Source organism: Sorex araneus, chromosome 1 (genome assembly GCF_027595985.1).
Source record: "Sorex araneus isolate mSorAra2 chromosome 1, mSorAra2.pri, whole genome shotgun sequence".
NCBI lineage: Eukaryota > Metazoa > Chordata > Mammalia > Eulipotyphla > Soricidae > Sorex > Sorex araneus.
This window is the reverse complement of record NC_073302.1, coordinates 249,360,369-249,383,183: the sequence shown is the minus strand read 5'-3', so window position 1 is coordinate 249,383,183 and position 22,815 is coordinate 249,360,369. Positions and strand designations below refer to the sequence as shown.

The window sequence follows — 22,815 nt, the reverse complement described above, 5'->3', positions numbered from 1 at the left end:
TTTTTTTTTATTGGTCTTCCTAAATCCACAAGGAGGGTTTTTTTAAGTATAAATAAAAATGCTGACTTACAAAACAGATAGTAAACTTATGAATTTGAAATTCTTCACAGTGGTTCCCATTGAAAACATGAATTGCTTTAATTGAAATGCAGGTATTATGGTAAATGCTGGGATAGATTCATAACAGATCAACAAAATTAATTTGGGGTGTTAGTGGGTACCTCACTTAGCTTTCAAGTTAATATGCTTTCCTGTATAGTCTCTATTACAAAGGATTGTAGCACTGTAGCACTCTCATCCCATTGTTCATCGATGTGCTCGAGCGGGCACCAGTAACGTCTCCATTGTGAGACTTGTTACTGTTTTTGGCATATTGAATACGCCACGGGTAGCTTGCCAGGCTCCGCCATGCGGGTGGGATAGTCTCGGTAGCTTGCCAGGCTCTTCGAGAGGGACGGAGGAATCGAACCTGGGTCAGCTGCTTGCAAGGCAAATGCCCTACCCGCTGTGCTGCCGCTCCAGTCTGAGAAGGGATTAGTAAATTGAATTGGTCCTACTCTTTTTATCATCTTTATTCTTTGATAGTCATAACTCAGAATTTGATATTTTTAGATTGAAGTGGATTTGCTCCCTCCTTGTTTTTTAGTCCAAAAGAAATAGAAGACATTCACCCAACCGAGTCTTTTGGTAGCCAGCAGATGAACGTCAGTATTGGTGAGGACAGCACTGGTAGCTGGTCCAACTTAAGTTTTGAAGATGAACCCCAGGATGAGAGCAGCAGTTTCCATCATCTAAGTGAAAGGTAACTGACATTCGGCATGTGGTCGTACAGTGTGTACTCAGGCATCAGAAGTGTACTTTTTGTGTATTGTGTATTATTATTTAAACCCTGAATTTGAAAATCTATTATTCTCAAAGTGTATTTTATTATTTAAAATGTGTTTTAGTATGTACAGTGATTAGATAAGCTAAATTTCTAATGTTTTGCCAAAGTTGATTTGAAAAATACTGCATATGTGTTATTTTATACGCTTTAGATTTCCTAGATTTCTCATGAATTTTTTAGAAAAACTAATTTTTTTCTCACTATCAAGAGTACTTTTTCTTCAGAGAATAGAGAAAAAGATAGCACTCTGTAAAAGACATTAAAATAGTTCTAATTTTCTTAATATTAGTTAAAGTATTCTTTTAGGGAGAAGGATTCCTCTTTTTTGTCCAAAACAAATGGTCTGGAACATTTATACTTGAATGTCTGAAGATATATATAAACTCAATATGACAATAGTGTTTTGTGCAACAGAAGGTACTTACTTGTTCATGGTAAGTGTCTCTGAAACATTTTATTAATTAACAATACAGTCTTCTGAGTGGGGGGTTACACCTGGCATTGCTTGTGGTCTACTTCCAGCTCTGTGCTCAAGGTATACTGCTGGTTGGTGCTTGGGGGGACATCTGGTGCCAGGAATAGAAAATGGCCGTATATAGGGCAAGTAAGCACCTTACCCTGTCCTCTCTCTCCAACCACTTTATGTTCCTAACTCTTTGTGTTGGCATTCCTAACTAACCGATAAAATGCCATAAAATCTTTCACATTAAATGATAGTTGGAAACAATAAATGCCAGCTGTAGGTTTGTCTAAAGAGATAACAGGGCTTGGAGCATGCATACTTTCAGCACCAGGTGTATTTGGAAGGACACTGTGAGGTTCAGTTGAACAGAGCACTTGGAATTGACTTAGCACCGGGGGTGATGAGAAGCCCATAGCAGGCACAGATGAGGAAACATAAGGAAAGGAAAGTGGCTCTTCCCCAGTTCAATCGCATTAAGATTGAACTGGGGAAGATAATATCTTAATATTAATATGTTAATATTAATTAGCACATTGATTAATATCTTAATGAAATATGTTAATATCTTAATTCTTAATTAAGATATGTGTTAATATCTTAATGAAATATGTTGTTAGTTTCTTTAAATGCTGTCTAGACTAGTGTTTCTCAGCTTTCCTCTGATCGTGGCTCCCTTCTCACTTTTTACCTTCTTTGTTCACCCTGTTCCCCCCCCCCCCCCCCCGCACTTGGCTCCCTCAACTGAGACCATGTCCTTCCACTAAAGTGATATTCTGCTCTCGACCTCTTGAAATATCCTGCGGGTAGAAGGGGGCCGTATGGCCCCTGGTTGAGAAACATTCAACTAAACCACCAATATTTCTTAAAACCTGGATCCCCAAGAGTTATTCTTTCATACTGGTTGCAAGAGATTGGGGTAATGTTTCAAATCATAATATAGCATTTCCATAGTTTTATCTATTATAGAACATTCACATTTGAATATTTCTCTCGATTTTGAGAAACACAGGCATCCAGGATTTTAGTGAGGGTTAACATTAATGCTTAGTAAATCCTGGTTTAAAATGGGAGAATAGAAGTTAGTAGCTAGTTGGACAGATTTATACAGAATGCCATCTAATTTGATTAAAGTGGATGAGAGAGGCTACTTCAAGCTCTGTCCTGTTTAGGACTTTATTAATGATATAGGATATTCCTTAATTGTGATAGACTCAAAACAGAAAAACAGATAATCTCTGATTTTGTTTTGTTTTAAATTTTTTTACAAAGGCAGTTTTTTTTCTTTTTGGATCACACCCAGCAATGCACCGGGGTAACTCCTGGCTTTGCACTCAGGAATTTACTGCTGCCGGTGCTCAGGGGACTGTATGGGATGCTGGGAATCGAACCCGGGTCAGCTGCATGCAAGGCAAACGCCCTACCTGCTGTGCTACCGCTCCAGCTCCTACAAAGGCATATTTTTTATATTAACTTATTTTGTTTTTGGATCACCCCCAGCAATGCTCAGGGTTTACTCCTGGCTCTGTGCTCAGAGGTCACTCCTGTGCTACTCAGGACTGATGTTTAGTGCCAGGATTTTCCCCGAGCAAGGCAAGTGCCTCATAATCCTTCTACTATCTCTCTGGTCCCATTTTTAATATTTAAAATGCCAGTTGTGAAAACAACTTTTGTAATTAAAGGGTTAGGATCAAAAATACCAGGCTGAATAAAAAAAAAAAAAGCTTAAAGATTGTAAAGGAGAGCGAATATGGTATATTTATGGGATGTTAGTGTGGTTAGTGGCCTTTGAATAAACACAAAATGGGCTGGGGATGTACTCAGTGGAAGAGCACTTGCCTTGCACATGTAAGGCCCTGGGTTTCATCCCTCACACTGCCCTAACAACAACAGTGACGGCAGACATATGCAGGGGAGAACAAGTTGAGACGGAGCAAGGTGTGATTACGAGGTGGGGAGCAAGGTGTGATTACAAGGTGGGAAGTAGACGGGGATCATATTCTTCCTAGAAAGGACTCCTGTTGTACCTGAGTGCTGCTGCTTTGGTGTAGTAAACCTCATCCTATCTCAGCCCTTTAGGAAGCAACTATAAATTTTGCAAACTATAAACAAAACCTGCAACTATCTGAAGCAGTGGGCCTGTAAGGAAGTGCAGGCAGTGTTGGAAAGGATGTCATGACTTAGAAGAATTGGGACAGGGTGGATTTTGCATTTTCCTGATTCTGGTTTGAGGGCTCGACACATGAAGCTCCTGGAATGTAAAAGCTTGACATCATCATGGCCCTCAAAAAGTCAGACTGAGTGTTATATAAGATCCAGAGCAAGTGACAATCTGAGGTAGTGCTTCAGTGGTTAGAGACTGAAATAAGAATGGTTGTGAGGTTCTGCACATTTTGTATGTCTACTATGTCTAAATCTCTTACCGACACCTCACTACACAGGTGAAGTCTAGGCAAGGTTCAAAGGTGACTCAGGCTGAGACAGTAACCTTTATGTTTAGCATGGGCAAATACATTTTGCTTCAGAAAAGTTAGTGTTAGAATTCAGAATGGGGAAAACCTGGCTGGATAGTGTTTTGTCAGAAAAATATTGTGGATTTAATTGACCACAGCCTTAGTAAGAAGTAATGTAGCAGTGTGAAATTACAATTCAGGGACAGAGAAAAAATTATGGAGCTTATTTATTCAAGGCTAGTGGTGCTAATTCAGTAGAGAATTTCCAGGATTCCACCTCACAGAGACTAAGATTTATTCTTGGCCTCGGAGGGGCTCACAGCATGTCATACGATGTATGTAAGCGCATCAGATGATGACAGGTGGTTTAGCCAGGTTTTATAAGCATGGTTTGACATCCTTTTGTCTGGTAAAGACATCTGCTGTAGGAGTTCACTGTTTTCTAGTGCTGATGGTTCAGAGGAAAGGATCTATCATTTGGGTGTTGCATTTGCACTCTAAGTAGGATTTGATTTTTTTTTTTTTGCTTTTTTTGGGGGGTCACACCCGGCAATGTACAGGGGTTACTCCTGGCTCTGCACTCAGAATTACTCCTGGCAGTGCTCAGGGGACCATATGGGATGCTGGGAATCAAACTCGGGTCAGCCATGTGCAAGGCAAATACCCTACCTGCTGTGCTATCGCTCCAGCTTCTCTACGTAGGAATTTAATAGAGGGCAAAGGTTAACAAAATGAAACTGATTTTAAATTTCAACAAGTGTTATTTGATAAGTAAGGAAAGTAATCTCTATGCATTAACTATTTCAGGCAGGTTTTGAAGTTCCTGTAAGTTTTATAGTAGATAAGACAAAAGATAGGATTGACCTTGTAAAATATTTAAAATAATTTTTATGAGATGTCAGAATTAATAGTAGTCTTCATATGATTGAAAGCCACAACGAAAATTATGGTTCTCTCTTTTTTTTTCTCTCTCTTTGGGTCATACTCAGTGATGCTCAGGGATAACTCCTGGCTCTGCACTGAGGAATTACTCCTGGCAGTGCTTTGGGGACCATATGGGAAGCTGGGAATTGAACTCAGGTCGGCTGTGTGTAAGGCAAATGCCCGACGCACTGTACTATTGCTCCAATCCAAGAATTATGGTTCTTAACTTACTACTCTGTTGAAGTATATTTATCCTCGACAAAGAACATAATATAAACATCTAACTATATAATTTTAAAGAATACAAATGAAATATTTTTTAAAATATTAGCAAAACTGAAATGAAAACAATGTTAGGTTAAGAAGTGTTCAAGAATGAAACATGATGACTATTAAGTGAAGAAATTAAGTTCTGGGATGCTCATACCTCTCTGTGGCCCAGGGTGGTCTTGACATACTTCTTTTCTGGTGTAGTTGTTAATAATAACTTTTGCATATTCCATGCTTTCCTGGTCAGATGAGAAAATTGTATGGTCACCTTAGAAGTAGGATTTCACATAAAGCTGACTTCAAATCCGATACATTTGGGGGGAATTAAAGGCAGGGAAAATAAGGTTAAATGGAGAAAGCCTGGATTTTGAGTCTTTCTATTTCTTTGTTTTACGGGCCGCATCCAGCTATGTTCAGGGGGATTTCCAGACTCTGTTCAGGTGGTGCTGAGGGCTCCTGGGTTGGGAGGTCCGGAGTCCCGGCTTCCTGCATGCGGGACACTTGTGCCAGCCTCTTGACAGAGCTCTCAAGCCCTGTAGTCTCTATATTTCTCACTTGTGGTTTCTTTTCATTTTATAATTTCTAGGATATGGGTAAGAATTTTAATTTTGTAGTTCATTCCTTAGTTTACATAATCCTTGTCTAATACATATAAATGCAGGAAGTCAGGAACATTTAATTTTCTCTTTCTCTTTGACTCATTGCATCTGTCTATTGTATATTGCAATGGTTTTCTCTTTGGTTTTGGCAACAAATTACATGAATAAAATGCTGTGTAGTTTCAGCAGTTTCTGATCACTTTTTTTTAAAAGATATGTTGAGAAGACTAATAGGTTTTTCTCATTATATAGGAGTCTGTGTAGGGAAATATTGTTAGAGTAAACCTGATTATAGAAACTACAGATGCTTAGAAAATTATTTAAAACTTTATATAGCCTGATCAGCATTTACTGACACATATGAAACAATCTTATGTTAACTCATTTTAGAATCAACAATTTTTTGTATGAACAGTAATTTTTATAATTCCTAGTCTAATATTGGAAAATATACCTGCTTATACTGCAAACTAATGTGCTTACTAATTAATGACTAGATTTTTAAAAAAACTGCATGTGTAGGTGGTAGTCTCAGCAATTGTATATAGTTTGTTTCTGAATGTAGTTGCTTTTTTTTTATTGCTTTGCTGCAGTTCTAGAATATTGTTGCTTTCTTCTTTTGATTCCTGTAATATATCTGTATGGTATGGCTGACCAGATCATAGGGTAATACTTGAATAAGCCTAGGCTATTGTACTCTGAAGAAAATGACTGTCATTTGTCTCCTACTAAATTGAACATAGCATATGAAATGAAGATAATCCACATAATAACAATATTTTAAAGTCAGAAAATGTCTCTTACCCAGATTGTTAGAAAAGGTCTGTTTAACTTGTATTTTGCTGCCTTCCACCCTATTCCCCCATTTCTCTTGAAAGCCCATCGTCGTACCTCCAATGACACGAGCGGATGTTAACCTGGGCTTTTTCTTTTTAAACTTTATCCAAACTGAAGAATGCTGGCTTTATGCACATTATTTTTCAAGATTTGTCAGAGACATTAACTTAATTGTGAGACTTCTTATTTCATGCATTCTTCTGCTGTCCCTTATCTCTAAAATAAGTATAAATATTCGGAATAATTTTTATGATCGGTTGAGGACAATTAAAGACACAAACCAAAGTCCCCACACCCACTCTGAAGCTGTCAGGTACCTGCCTGAATAGCAGGAATGGTTTCTCTCGCCTACTGTGGTCAATATTTTTTCTGTATGAACAGTAATTTCAGAAATGCCCCCTGCGTTACTGACAGAAGCCATTCCAAGGAAACCAAGGTCTTCATTACTATTCGTTTTCTAGTTCAGCTCTGTTCTTTTCTTCCTCTGGCAGTAATGGTAACAGCAGTAGCTGGAGCAGTCTTGGTTTAGAAGGAGATTTGTGTGAGGACAATTTATCCTTTCCAACATCAGACAGGTTGGTCCAGTCCAGAACTTTAAACACTTGATGAGTCTCTCACCACTAATGCATGATATCATATTCTTTAAAGAATGTGGATTACAGCACCAATACGTATCAACCTGCTTCTCTCTTGTAATTTGACATAATTCTGCTTGATCAGTTTATGTCTAATAAAAACAATCATGCTCAGACTGACACCTAGATGCAAGATATGTTACTTTATGCATGTGTTGCTCTGCTTGCTGTTGTTCATTCTACCAATTACTATTTCATTAAAAAGAGCTTGCTTCCTACAGGATTTCTGGTTTTATATACATATATATTTTTGCTTTTTTTTTCTGTATATAGTTTTATTTTTCATATGTCAGAAAATTATAGGAAAAAGTTTTTACTGTGTTTTAAAATATATAAATAACATAATTGTGGCATTCTATGATATCCAAATGCTTTTTTTTTCAAAACTAAATTAATTGAATATTTGGCTTTGAATCATTTTAAATTTTATTTTGAGATTACCTGGAACACTAAATATATTATGGTTGGATAGAGCTTGTTGGTATTGGTAACTATACTGGGAATTATTTACAATTCAGATTTTAACATGAAATGGTGTGAGAAGCAAAGCTTCCTTTTTTTATTGTCATTTCTCCCCTTTTAAAATGTCATTTGTCATATTGTAACATTTATTCTGTGCCACATTTTCAGAATTTCATACTGTTATTTTGATCTGTTTTATTACTGTTATTAACTAATGCTATTTTTTAACTGCTTTTGTGCCATTTTGTTTGAAAGTGACGAGCCAGATGACGAAGAGGATGAGGATGATGAAGAAGGTAACTGACTATTTTTTAAAGTGTTTCTGCTTTTTCATTTTCATTAGATGCTAGGTTATTGCAAATTATTATTTCTATGTTTACATTGCAAGTCAGAGTGTTCTGGAATTAATTTCTCCAGGGTCATTTTGTTTGTTGAATAGTTTGTATTGTTTGATTATAAACATTGAGCTTCCATAAAGGAATTATTCAGCTGTTCCATATTTCATAGTCTATATTATCTTTTCAAATATAAAATTCTTACTCATAAGATAATTTGTAATTATGGCATGTGAGTTTGTTTCTCTACAAATAACTTTAAGAATTTTCAAGAATTAGTGTTCAATGTCAGTATTACATATTGTCAATATTTTCCAAAAAGTATTAAGTTTGTTAATTATCTAAAAGATCAATATTGCTTTTAATAGAATGGAATATAAAAAAGTTCATGGTGTTTGAATTTTTTGGGGGGGGTCACACACTGCCATTCTCGGGAGTTACTCCTGACTTTGCACTCAGGAATTACTCCTGGCAGTGCTCGGGGAACCATATGGGGTGCTGAGCCAAGGATCGAACCTGTGTTGGCCATGTGCAAGGCAGATGCCCTCCCCATTGTATCATTTCAGCCCCTGAAATTTATTTTTTTGAAATAGTAATTTTGTTATCTATTCTTTAACAGTGGGCAAACAAAAAATTTCAAAAGCATTCTGTTGCAGTGTGCTTTTGTACCACTGTTTCCTATCAAGTTTATCACCAATTGTACTTTAGAGAAGTTGTACCAATTTTCAAGCCAAAGACCTCAGATGTCAGATTACTTAATTTTTAGTCCCAATGCTCTGTTTAGTAGATAATCTTCATCACTGAACTTCTAGAGTAAGTTGTTACATAAACTTTGGGCAAGTGTCTTTATAGCTGTGGACAGACTAGCTGCTATTTACCTTATTTTTGTTGAGTTCAAAAGGTAATTTCGTCTAGAAGAGCCCTCTCAGAGCAAGCTCCCAGAAGCCCTGAACTGAGCACTGAGAGCACCAGTTGTACAAGCCTGTGGTGACTTAGCATCCCTCTGACTGCTACAGGATCAATAAAATGGACCTGAGACCTTACTGGTACCATAATGCACCTTTAGGTACCATAGTGCAGTCTTTTAGGGAGGGGCAAAGGAAAGAAAAGACAAAGTATTTTTTAAGGGAACATGTAGACCAGTTTTTTAAATAAATTAGGCAGCTCCACAAAGAGTAGTGGTCTAGAAACCTTGTAAACTGTAAACAAGAATCAGGGTCATCCAGCAGCTAATTTCTCCAACTTAGAGATGGGGAAGGTCTGCCACAGACCCCACTGCTCACTTCTTGTGTGTGGGAGGGACCTTCTGTCAGCAGCCCTGTTGCTCGGCCATCATTAAGCAGGTGAGCTAACAACACAGCATTGATGCACAGATCACTTCAAGGATTCATACGACTTTGTGTTAAAACATAATGTTCTTTTTGTTATGTTTTGTTTTAAGCCACACCTGGTGTGCTCAGGGGTTACTCCTGGCTTTGTGCTCAGGGATCATTCCTGGTAGGCTCAGGGGACCTTATGAGGTGCCAGGGATGGAACCTAAGTTGACCGTGTGCAAGGCTAGTGCACTACCTGCTGTACTCTAGCACCTAAAACATAATGTTCTTTAAAAAGAAAAAAAATTGAGTGCAGCATCTTATTTACCTTAGACTGTAGCATAAAATTCCCCAGCCTGGTTTTTGGAGTGTCAGTGATTACATGTGACATTTCATAAAGAATGAAGTGATTGAGAAAATGGCCTTTGTTTATATTCTGGCTTCTCTATTGCAGCTTCGAGGCTTTAAATCTCTGCCAGACTCATCTATATCCTGCATTCTTAAAAATGGAGATAGTAATTTTTTTTTCACATCATACAGTGGTTGGGGGAATTAAGGACTTTGCAATATGTGTATAAAGAGCTTAGAGCAATATGTAACCTACTGTTTCAAGAGTTTGCTTAATACTTTTTTTCCAAGTATTAAGTTTAAGTTAAGTTTTTTTCAAAGTTCACTGTATTTATTTGAGGATTATATTTGTTTCATTTATATTTTGATTGTAATCTTAGCTTTGTAGTTATATTTTCTCTTTTATCTATGTATCATATTTTGGCACAAAGCATAGCATTTTAGTACTTCAAAATAATGTTTCTTTAATTTGTATTCTTAGATGATCAAAGTTACTATTATGTCTCAGCATTATTTTTCCCCTTCAGAAATATGTCTTAGTTGATCTTGTCTTATAGTAAAGAAAAATATTTTTTTTCAGGCATTTATTGGAATCTTAAGAAATGGAAAATACTTAGAAAATTTTGAAAGCTAGAATTACTGAGTTGAAATAATGAGTTTCACTTCATGTTCTTTAAATTTGAATATTAGGTCTGGAGCAAGTTGGAAAGACTTTGCTTATTACAAATATTGACATGGAGCCATGCACCGTAGATCCCCAGCTAAGAATCATCCTTCAGTGGCTTATTGCCTCTGAGGCCGAGGTTTCAGAACTTTATTTTCACGACTCTGCAAAGAAGGAATTTATACTAGTAAGTACCTGTCTTATGGGATAGTTGTGAGAATACACTTGCTGGTAGATGTTCTGTAGTATATGAGTGACCTAATAAGATGTCTGTTAACAGCTGAGTGTCAGATGTTCTTTGCAAGGAGGTTAATCACTGTGTTGGAGAACTGTACCACTCACTAGCATTGTGACCTTGGACAAGCCTGTAGTTTCAGTGCCCTTATCTGCACTGTGGGAATGAGTATAGAATGTACAGCGGCTTATTAAGACTACACACAATACTGTAAAAAAATGTATAGTCAGTGCCTGGCACATACTGACTTCCCAGAGTTAGGCACCTTTAGTAAACATTTAGTAAAAATTTAATGTATTTATATAAAAGGATGATGATTTTTCTTTGAATTTAATTGATAATTGTACTAGTAATTAGTATGTCTCTCTGTTACTCAAGTTTTATAATGAAAAGCTAGCACAATTAAAAAAAAAGTCAAAGTTCAGACATCTAATAAGAAACAGTGATAGGTTTCTTAAAACACTTAGATTTGATGCAGTATTGATTACTTTTATTGAAAATTTATCCTGTTAAAATTTTCTATTTCGAAGGTCCAGAGAAATATTACAGGAAGTAAGGTACTTGTTTTGAAGTGAGACCAATTTTGGTTTGATTCCCAGCACCATATATGATCCCCTGAGCACAGAGCTAGGAATAACCCCTTGCATACAGAGGTGTGATCCCAAAACTCCCCCTCCCCACCCCAGTACCCTACTACCACACAAACAAAAAAAGAGTTTTGTTTCTGGTCTTTTTCTAAAATTTTCCCCAGCGTAACTTTGTCTTATTACAGGTTATGAAGTAGTTCAGTGGAGAACTGTGTCAGTTGATCAAGGGCAACAAAACTTAAATCTTCAGTTACTCTTGATTCTTAGTTAAGAATTTATGAAGATACTGTTGGTTGATGTAGTGGGAAAAAGACATTACATAAAAATGTTTGTTTTTACGTAGACCTTTTGTATTTTTTGAAATTTTAATTTCCTTTTGTGGGTAGGTGAAAATAAGACAGGAAAAAAATATTCCAGAAATGAATTGTCAAAAGGAAACTCATGAACAGAAAAGTGTAGAGCTGTTCAGGGGCACCCAGAGTTATGTTTATTTTCATTTTCATGGAGAGTTTGGGGGACCTTCTAAACAGTGCTCATGGGCCTGGGGGTGGGGGTGGGGGGCTCCTGGCAGTGCCTGACCACTGGCAGGTAGTTAAGTGCATCAGTGCATTGCTGCTTGGGCCCAGCGTATTAGCCCTGCTGTATTTAGCGGGGCTAGTGGCGCTGTGGATTGAGCTCAGACCCTGATAGTCCTGAGAAGACACAAATTCTTAAGCCATTTAATCTTGGATAAATTTAGGGCTAATGGAGGCCTTAGCTAGAGTTTAGCATAATGGCATTTGAGACATTAGTATACTTCCTCTTCCCCCAGTCCCTCCATAATCTTGGAAAATATTATAACAGTTCTTCAAAAAGCCAAACAGTATTACTGCATACCTTCCACTCCTATGTATATTCCCAAGAGAGAGGAAAGCATCTATGTCTGTGGCAACATTATGCATGAAGTACTAAAAGTGAAAACGTCCCGAATTTCTGTCAGTTGATCAATGAACAAAATGTGGTGCAATTGGATAATTTTCAGTAAGAGGAATGAAATAGAAATCATGGTATAGAAGTAATACATGTTTGTGAGAGAGGTTGACCTAAAAAGACCATGTATTTTATGGTTACATTTGTATGAAATGGATAAAATTGACAAATTTATGGAGACCGAAAGTAGATTTATGACTGACGAGAATTGAGGGGATTGGGGTAAAATTAGGAGTGAGTATTAATGGGTAGATTTTACTTTGATAGGGATGTTCTAGTATTGATTATGGTCATGGTTGCATTCAGTTCAATGCAAGTCCATTGACAGGTATGCATTAAATGGGTAATTTGTATATGGAATGTGAATTTTAAAGTTTTTATTGTGATTATATCACAAAATGTTAAAGTAGATTTTGCAAACTTAATAGGAAAATAATGAGTGATGATATGTTCTGATTAAGGACTATGGAATTTAATTAACCTATATTTAATTTGGGGGTGCTTTTAAAATTTTCTTTCATAATTTGCATTTCTTAATATATCAAAAGCTGTATTTCTGTTGAAAGAGTTTGTATCCATGCTATACCATATGTTGTGAAATGAAGTACTGCATAGTTTTATTAAACTTGACAATCACTTTATTATCTTATGCTTCTAATTATGGTAGTTGTATTTAGTTAATTTACAAATTTCCTGTTGAAATTTTAGCCTCTGTACTTTTATTCAACTGTGTATTGGGCAAATTTCTGTAGTTGTTTCTCCAGCAATTTTGAAGTATCAATCTGTGGAAGAGATATGTTCATAAAGGGCAGGAAGAAGGATATTAAATTTGTATACAACAGTGATCACTTAGGGGTGAAGAAACTGGGAAACAATATTTAATTTCATACAACAGGATGCTCAATTACTTTGTGATTTTTTTTTTGGTTGTTACATATAAAATGAAAACAAACTTTGTTATAAAATTATTCTTGGTTAATATTTGACCTGTCTTTCTTACTAGCTTTCGAAGCAATTGCAAATGAAAGGCTGGAAAGTGGGAGACCTTCTCCAAGCTGTGCTGAAATACTATGAAGTAATGGAAAAGATTTCCAGTGAGGAGAAATGCAAGTCACTGTTTGATTGGCTCTTGGAAAATGCATAGAATTCCCAAACCCAGTGTATCTTATGATTTGTTTTGTGAGAGGAAGAAACAAAGGTACATAGGGAAAGCTTTGAGCATTGAGTAGTAATTTTTAAAGCAAAGTGGAAGGAAAGTAAATACAGCTTTTTAAGCACATTGTGTCACCATGGTGTATATAGTTCATACTTTTGTAATCTTTGTCAAAATATTGTCTTCGTTTATTCTTCTATACATATGTATAGTACCTTGAGACCCTAAGAACATGTATTTGAAGGAAGGTTTAACCATGAAGTTTTCAGGGATGTTGATGGCATTCTTTTTTGCATCTTAATAGTGCTGCTAGAACCTGCACCAAGATGGCTGAGGATAGGTTCCAGGGACAAAGAGTTATAATTTTGCTCCTTTGCAAACAAATGGTGTTCTATTAATAAATACTCGGATTCCAAAAATAGTTTAGAGGCTACTTTAATTTTTCCTACAGATATTTTTGGTCTTGGTTTTAAAGGTCCTTTTTCATTGACTCTCCCAACCTTAGAAACAGGGTTATGGGTTTCTATAACTACTATAAATGTTAGGTTCTTCATCCTTTCATCAAATGACATTATTTGCCAATGTTGCCAGTCACTCTGGCAAGAAAATTTGTGTGTGCATGCGTGTGTGTGCATGTGGGCGTGTGTGTGAGATGAAGTTCATTAACCTTATTAACCTTACTGATAGTTTGTGCCCTCCCTTCCCCTTTTTGTTAGCCATTCACTGTTAACATTAAAAGGTGCTTTAAAATAAAATGTCTATAAAGATTCTGCAGTAAGCATTTTTTTCTTTTTGACTTTTTTTTTTGGGTCTCACAATTTAGTCTATAAATGGAAATAAGGGCACAGAACATGTTAAAATTAAATTAGTATCAAATATAAATGCACTTAGAGGAGCCCAGTAGCAATTTTCATTGTTGGATATTTTTGGAAAACAATTCTGCTTTAGCCAAGGACAAACTTTTTTACAAAAAAATGGGAATTTTCCCCTACCCCCCACACTCACACATTCATGCACAATATTTTTCTCTATTTTGTAAAGTCTTCTGACAATGATTTCTCTGGGCTCTGTTTTTGTCTTTAGAAATTCCAAATTAATTTGAATAAGAAACTGAGACTATGTCTTGGTTTTGGATGTGAGGGTATATATGTGGATTTTTTTTCATTCTTCCATGAGATTTTTTTTAATCTAGAATTAATGAATTTATGGATACCTTTGGTTTTACTCCATTACATTGTCTCTTTCCATGCATACTGACGGTTCTAAGAGCTCTACAAAATGTTGGAAGTCATAGCACCCACCCAGACTCAAGGAATAATAGCACTTACATTCATTTTAACCGATTATTATTATAAAGAAAGGTATTTTATAACAAAATAGTCACATTTGCTTTTTAAGGAAAACATGACTATTTTGAGCAGACATTTTAAGCAGTTTTTTTCCTTCAATTTTAAGATAAAGAAATAGAGTGAGTCTTGAAATAAATTTACCTAGAGTTTTTTTGAGCTATTTTGAAAGTAGGAAATAGATAATCAGAATTGTTTCTTTCACCTTTTAGAATTTGAGTTGTAGCAGCACTGGAGTGGGTTTTTTAATGTTAGGCCTAGATTGTTAATTATAATGTGGGTCAACTGATGATTAAGTTTAGATTAAATATTTTAAAGTATATAACCATCAAGTTGTATTTAACAATTTGGATGTACGTATGGGTTTGATTAACAGCAAAACCAAGTTCTGAATTTCTTTTAAACTCAAGTGACAATTTACTTTTGTAAAACTTTCTGTGCTTGACAATGTTTCTCTTTATTTCTCTTATAGTAATAATCATTTTGAGCTGTGCTCATTATCTTTTGTTTCCTTTGCATTTTTTCTGGAGCTGTGCTGGGCTTTGAGTTCCCTTATTTAGCCACTACTTAGTGACAGATAAGTCATTAGGTATTAGCATGCATAGTAAAAATCAGTGTGGAACTCAACACTTGTATCAGTTCAGTACAGGGGCATAGAGAAGAATAATAGATATTGGCAGATATGAAAAGGAGCTTGAGTTAAGTTTCTTTATATAGAGAAATAAATGTTTTGCTTTTTGAACAGTATCATCTAATCAAGTATAGTTTAAAATCTACTTAATTTAAAGGCACTTTGTAATTTTCCAAAGATGTTCAAGACCTGCTTGGTTGCTCAGTCTTCAGCTGTTAAGGACAATCCTCACTGTCTTGTTTTATTACAAAACTTTTTGACATATTGCTAATACTGTCATATTGCCATCATACACCTTGGGAGCTGTTCAACACGTGTTGCATATTAAGGATGTCCTCCTGGGAGCTGTTCAACACGTGTTGCTATTAAGCTGAATTTCATCAGTTTTGGAACCATCAAATGATCTATGAATGGCGAGTGCACAAGGTCTCCTGTGGTATGGGGTGCCAGGAGGGCTGTCTTGAACATTATTTGAGGCTGAAAAGCAGTATTTTTTTGTTTCTTTTTGAGCTATACCCAGCAATGCTCAGGGGTTACTCCTGTCTCTGTGTTCAGGAATCCCCCCTGGCTGTGCTCAGGGAACCACATGGGATACCTGAGATTTAACCTCGGTAAGCCGCATGCAAGGCAAGCACCCTAGCCGCTGTACTATCTCTCCAGCCCCCCAAAAATGTGGTAATTCTTTCATACTTGTCCCAAGTCAAATTTAAGTAACATTTTATATTTTAGGCTTTATGATGTTGATTTTTAACACTAGTTTCTTCATTTGTAAAAGAATGACTCATATATATACACATGTATATCCATATATATGTTACAAAAGAAAATGTCTATTACATGGTTTAATACAATTAAATGGAGTAATAAAGCCTTTGAGAGTATTCACTCTGTGAATATATGTGAAAATATCTGTATGCCACTTACCCTTTTAAATATTTAATATGGTTAGTTCAATCTATAATACTTTTATTTTGCCTGAGACTTTATGTTGCTTTTTGTTGCTGAGAGGAGAATTTAATGACTTTTCATGTGCACCACAAATAAGGTGAACGATAACGGACCCGTGTGCCTTTGACATCAGGGCACATTCTCCAAATGCCAAGTTTAACTTTGACTCTTCTCTAGAGTCCAGCCTCAAATGACTGCTTAGTTAATTAACTAGCTAACATTATTCTTGCATAGCCAATATTACCCACTTTCTCATGGGTATGCTATTTTTAATTTTATGTTTTTCAAAGTAAACCTTACACAGAATTTTTAAAAATGAATTCACCCATGCTCAAAGTGAAGGGAAAACACTTTCCGTTTAAAACTCTGCCCACCTGTGACCAACACAAGTGGATTAGAGCTTCCCTGGGAATTAAAGATTGAACTCTAGAGCGATGAATTTTCCCCCTCATTTTCAGTCAAAGACCTTGCACAGATCTATTTACTCACTCACTGTATTCCAGTTCGAAGATGCAGATACAGTGGGTGTAACTCTGGTCACTTTATTTATTTATTTTTTGTACCATCTATGTACATTCCTTTTACATGGGTAGAGTTGTAGTTTTAGAAGTTCATTGTTTTGTTTTTGTTGTAATGTTTGAATACTATTTAATATCTGGTTTTAATATTGCTGGGTTTGCTACCTTTGGTTACTTGTGCAGTGTTAAAAGTAATTCCACATTCTTGTTTAATAGATCAGTACATAGCAAAAGCAGCTTTGAATAATTCTGTTGATTTGACTGTACTGAATTATTACATTAAGATCTTGTATAACTATTTTTTTCTCCTCACTAATTTAATATGTTCATTTAATAAAATCTTTGCATTAAAATTTTGTTTTAGCAAGTGACTCAAAATAAGCATTTCAGAATTTACTTTTGTAATAATTTGCGGTTAGTTGCTCTTTTATCTTTTTTTCAGTTCTTCAAGTCTGTAATCTTCCTCTCCCAACTAAGAATTCTCCAATAAACTTAAGAGATGCCTGGCCTTGGTTTTCATTCTAAAATCCTTTAACTACACTGAACTGAACTAAACAAATGCATTTATGTGCAACTGTTAAAATAGATGACACATCAGAGGTTCTCAGTGTTGTGTTTTGTTTTTTAATTATTTTAGAGAACACAAGGAGTTAGGAATTTTTTTGTTTGCTTGGGGGCCACACCCAGGAATGCCCAGTGCTTTCTCCTGGCTTTGGGATCAAGGATCACTCGTGGCATCACAGGAGACCATATGGGGTGCCAGGAATTGAACCTGAGTCAGCTGCATGCAAGGTGAACACTGTACTTGCTAATACTGTTGCTCCAGCCCCAAAATTAGGAATATTTTTAATTGGGCACCAAATTCTAACAATTTAGATAGCAACCTCTGAGTGCTGCTATAAGTGACTTAAAAGGTGGTTTATCTAATCCATGTTGGGTTTTAGTGCAAAGTACAGTTATTATGATAGTTGCCATAAGGATGAACTTGTTAAGAAACTTGTTCCAGTCTCGATGGAGCACACCTTTCACTGTGGTGAAAAGGTATTGGTTGTGTTGTGAAGAGGTTGAAGAGGTAAAAAAGCAATCCTAAAACATACAGTGATATAAACCCCTGTTGCCTCAAACAAACCGGGGTCGGGGGAGGTGTGGTGGGGATGGGACTTGCTTTAAAATCACAGCTCTGACACTTGCAGCCTATCTGATGTTTTTGAGCAAAGATTAAGGTGATAGTATTTCCTCTGTGTATTATCTGTTAACAGGTACTGGAAGCACAAGTAGTCTCAAGTTTAACTTTTTAATGGGTGGGTGGATATATACTCATGGTGCTTAGGGTCTCAGAAGAACATGTGGTTTGAGTGATCAAACCCAGACCTTCCACATGCAAAATATGCATACGTTGCACACATTTTGTTAAGCTGCACACAGGGTACACTTGGGCCACTTGCAGTGATAAAACCCCGAGGCCTGATGGTTCATTTGGTGCTGGGCCTGCTGGTGTAGTGCTGCTTGTCAGGGGTGCTAGGCACCTCCAATCATGCTGGGTGAGGGAGGAGTGGGTAGTACCAGGGACAGACTCAGTCTCATGAATATATTCTATCCCTTTGAGCTATCCCATCTGGTATTTCTTTTTTGGGAGGAGGGTGGCACACCCACCAAAGCTCAGGGCTAACTCCTGGTTCTCCACTCAGGAATCACTCGTTGCAGTGCTTGGAGGACCATATAGGATGCAGGGATTGAACCCGGGTTAGCCATATGCAAGGCAAGCGCCCTACCTGCTGTTCCTGCTCCTGCCCCCCCATCTGGAATTTCTTGAATTCATGCCTTAGGTTTTCTGAATGACAGAAACCTTGTACTTGAGGTCCAGCCAAGAACTGTATAGAAGCATGTAGCCCTTTGGGGTGTCAGCAGAAAGAGAGGAATCATTTATGCTGATCCCTTTGCTGGCAAGGGTAGACAGAGAAGTGTTGTTGGCTTTTCAAGCCTATGAAAGTGCTGAAGTACTATTATTGCAGTTTTATTCTTTTAGACTTGGCAAGTGTTCTTTACACAAAAAAGTGTTGAATGATGGATTTACCTCTTGGAGTTCTTGGATAGATTTTGACTTACTGATTCTTATTCTTCAGTATCTTACCTGCTTGACGATTTCCAGATGTTCCAGTACTTTATCCAACTTCCTTCCCCACATAACCACTTGATATTTTAAGTTACATGTAGAATATTTTTAAAAAATCATTTTCAAAAGGCATGTGAGTAAATCCAACATTCGTAATACTCCACTTGAACTAGCCCAAGTGTTCATTATTAAGAAAAGAGGAATATATTTTTGTGATAAAGGTTTTTTTTTTGTTTTAGTTTTTAAAATAACTAATTTTATTACAGAAAACTTTTGCACGATTTACTTTTCACCAGTCTGTTCTGGCTTGCTTCTGATGCTATCAGAATTGCCTGGATCGATGATGGCCAGTGTGCACACTCTGTAATATTTCCCACAGGCTGTGCCTAACTCAATGTTATTGCCGCTGTGGTGATGGTCCCCGGTCTTGGCCAACATGGCATAGTACTCGATTGCAGATTTCCTGAGCGCCGGGCAGTTGTTGCCCAGGATGACCAGCTTGGACTTGGCCTGGCGGATCATCTTGAGTGTCTGCTTGTAGCCCAGCACGTACTTGCCGCTCTTCATCACCAGCTGGGGTCGGGAGTTGATGGACTCCCGCGACTTTTTTGTCTTCTCGGCCACCATCTTTCCTGCCTCAGGTGTGGGACAGCCCCAGCCGAGCAGCCCATGATAAAGTTTTAACAAGGACAAAGTATTCAACCCTAAAGGATGCGTATGAACTGAGTCACATGAAAATTGGAGTCTCCAAAGCATTACTTGGCACAAGATAGAAATCAAAGTGTACAGTAAGATATGTGGCCAACCCAAGTTTAATTCCCATGGCCCCCAAAGCACCATATGAAACAATCCAAGAGGAGCCTCCAAGCACTTCTGGTGTATCCCATAAAACAAAAGGATGTAGTTTTCATGATTAGCCACTGCCAAGCTGAGGGTTATAATAGAAATGAAAATATATGTAATGAAGATATATATAATACATATGTAATCATATATAATATCATGGACTTCAGTTGTTGCAGAGAAATAGCTTCCATTAGTAGATATATTCTAACATGATTAGTTTTTGACTACCCTGTTGGGCTAGAAATGTTAAAGATCAGTCAAGTTATACTAACATTGAAACAGTCACTAAATTTTATATTTCAGATAAGGAAGAAAAATGACCATAATTATTTTTAGAGTCACATTTTATGTGCAGATTTCTTCCTGCCACAGTTATGTAACTGACCCAGGATGCTAATTACTGGTTAAATTCCAGGCAAACTGTTGGGGTGCTCCTTGGGGTTTGTTGTGGCTGGAGGATCCATCATATACCAGCATGCAGTAAATGTGGACTAGGTTGCCTTCCTCTGTGTCTTATGGCTCTGGACAGCTGGTTGAGTTGCTCCTAGTGATCTGAATCCTCAATACACTTTTCACAGCATCTGGCGTGAGTGGTGTGTCCTGTCCTTAGCTTATTGGTGGTCTGTTACTTCAATTTGCAATCAGCTTTATGTAAGACATGAAAAAGCAGGTTGCAAAAACACTGGTTGCACTGACTGAGGAAAACTGCCAACTCATCGATAAAGGTGTATGCCCGGGATCAAGACAGCCTTAGAGAATACCAGACGAGGGTCATTAAGTAGAGCCAGTTTCCAGACACTTAAAGAAAGGTGATGAGGACCAAATCAATTTTGATGGAGAAAATTGATTCTCTGGTGGAAGAACTGAAGAAAGGGAGAATAATATAGTCAAATAAAACTGGAGATGGTAAAGATACTACTAAAAGTGCTCAGCTCTCTGGCAGTCTCTTCCTCATATGTGGACCCTGATCTTTTATTATTATTATTATTATTATTATTAGTGAATCACCATGAGTTACAGTTACAAACTTATGAACTTTCATGTTTGCATTTTGGTTATATCCCTCCACCAGTGCCCAGTCCCCTCCACCAGTGTTCCCAGTATCCCTCGCACCCTCCCACCCAATCCCCCCCCCACCCCACCCCACCTCTGTGGCAGGGCATTCCCTTTTGTTCTTGCTCTCCTTTTGGGTATTTTGGTTTGCAACAGAGTGGACCCTGATCTTAAAGGAGCTGTTTGCTCTCATCTGGGCCATCTAACTGCCAGGCTGTGTTCCCCTACCTCATTTTACCTGAGTTCCATAAAAGACCAGTGAATGCAGGGGTCCTGCCCCAGTGGGATGGGGTGGAGAGGTCTTTTTTTTTTTTCAACTTCACATTTGGATACAGCAGTCATCACTAAGTATATGGACATTCCTAGAACGTGCCAAGAAGTGTGAAACTTTTTCCGCTACGTCTGGCTGGTGTACAAGCAGGATGGGCCGCTCAAGTGTGATGAACCCGTCCTCAGCAACCGGTCCGGGGACACCGGGGCCAGTTCAAGGTGGCGGCTTTCCACAAGAAGTACGAGTTGGGCACCCCAGTGGCCTGCACCTGTTACCAGGCCAAGTGGGACGACTACGTGCCCAAACTATGAGCAGCTGGCCGGGAAGTAGGGCTCAGCGAGGTGCCCGGAGCAGCACCAGAGGCCCCGCACAGGCCGCATGTCCCCGTCTCTCCCCCATTCCCCGTTCACAGGCGCGACCTGAGCTCTCAGACGGTGGTTCAGGGCGGCTTCCCTTTCCTCCTGGCCGTTATAACCTGAGAGGGGCACCTACTCAGTTTCTGTTGTGATCAGTTTAAATTCCGATCGGGGGGATGTACTGGAGCTATGATTGGGTCATCCAAGAATGAATTAAGGTAGTGGCAGCAATCCAGAATATAATGGAATAATTCAGGTTCAAAGGCATAAGTGACGGAGCAGAGCATCCACGAACCCTTAGAGAAAGCTCAAAAGGAGAAAAGGTGCTTCTGCCTTTGTGAGCCGAGTCCAGAGCTGTGCCTGCTGGAACCTTCTCTGACATGGTTTCATGGTGCTGCCTGTCACCAAGGCAGCAGAAGGCTCCTGGGTTGCTGGCCCTTGACACGTGGCCTGGACGTGGCGGGGTAGGTCCCCCACTGGCTCCACAGAGACGAGCATTGGAAGCCGGGAGAGGGAGAGGGAGAGCTGAAGTGGTGGCAGGCCCTGGAGACATGGACTGGGTGGGAGGTCACCGGGAACCTGCGTGTCCGCCTGTTTAAATTGATCACTTCCCCTGGGTGTAAGAAGAACCGATCTGGGATTGCGGAATGTTTGTTAATCCTGCTCTTTCCTTGTAGTTGAATAAAGTAACAATAATAAAAAAAGAAAAAGAAACTTTTTGTGTTTGTTCAATATTTGGATTCTCATTAATATGATCAACTGTACTTGTTTTGAATCTTTACTAAACCACAATTTCAAAGATTGAATATTTGTATAAGTGACTTATATTTTTCTGTGTAAATATCACAATTTTAAAATTAGGCATTTTATTAACAAAGATTGATAGTTGTCAATAGCTATTTTTCTCATATATAGGCTTAAACTTTTTGGGGGGATTTTTCCATTGGCTTTCCTTTAAAAGAAAATCTGTGGTTATTATTTATCTTTGGAAAGGGTTCTGTTCCCAAAAGTGTAAGAATGTACAGTGACAAGTTCCTTCCCATCCCATTTTTGAACTGTTAACTGCCATGGTTACTATTTTCTGCTGCATAGTTTTATGCTGTATAGGATGCTTCAAAGCTCAGACATGACTGTAGTTGGCTGTTATTTCGAAAATGAAAAACAGGATATAGTTACTATAAAAGGCAGGTTAGTATTCTAGGGCAGAGTAATACCCATAATGTGGCACCAACAATATTCTGTACCATAACTTGAAAGACGATTACATTAATAGTAGTGTTATGTATATGTTCATATATACATGTGTGTGTGCATGTGCACATGTGTGCATATGTGCACATGCACATACACTTGAAACTGATCAAGGAGAGAGATGCTGCAAAACCACAGTTGTGTGGACAACAATTCCATTTAACAATTATGACAAAAAACCAATGATAATAGAGTAGTTTTATTTTCTGGTACAAAGTACTGGATCTAGAATTCCATATGTTACACTTTTTCAGGAGTGAAGAAAAGGTAATTTCTTTTTTTGGGGGGGTGTGGGGTTACCCAGCCCAGCGATGCTCAGAGGTTACTCCTGGCTCTGTACTCAGGAATCACT

General features: G+C 37.8%; 2 protein-coding genes across 4 annotated transcripts in view; one reads left to right on the top strand and one right to left on the bottom strand.

Annotated features, from left to right (window-relative positions):
• Positions 1-17,081, top strand: part of AKAP11 (A-kinase anchoring protein 11) — a 51,419-nt gene extending 34,338 nt beyond the window's left edge. For 2 of the 3 annotated variants that reach the window (XM_055124143.1, XM_004604672.2), the window contains exons 8-12: positions 647-802; positions 6,921-7,004; positions 7,782-7,822; positions 10,213-10,373; positions 12,981-17,081. In XM_055124143.1, coding sequence (XP_054980118.1) covers positions 647-802; positions 6,921-7,004; positions 7,782-7,822; positions 10,213-10,373; positions 12,981-13,121 — 583 coding nt within the window. In that variant the 3' untranslated portion in view covers positions 13,122-17,081. The remainder of the gene's footprint in view (positions 1-646; positions 803-6,920; positions 7,005-7,781; positions 7,823-10,212; positions 10,374-12,980) is intronic. The other variant, XM_055124144.1, reaches the window with a different exon arrangement.
• A 1,887-nt stretch (positions 17,082-18,968) lies between these two features.
• On the bottom strand, positions 18,969-19,611 carry LOC101554018 (60S ribosomal protein L30-like). Its single transcript, XM_004604671.2, has one exon. It carries the CDS (start codon positions 19,524-19,526, stop codon positions 18,969-18,971), a length of 558 nt encoding a protein of 185 aa, XP_004604728.2. The 5' UTR covers positions 19,527-19,611.
• Positions 19,612-22,815: the final 3,204 nt, after the last annotated feature.

Coding starts and splice junctions, on each gene's coding strand:
- LOC101554018 (XM_004604671.2), bottom strand. CDS start 19,526: ATGGTGCTTTGGGGGCCATGGGAATTAAACTTGGGTTGGCCACATATC.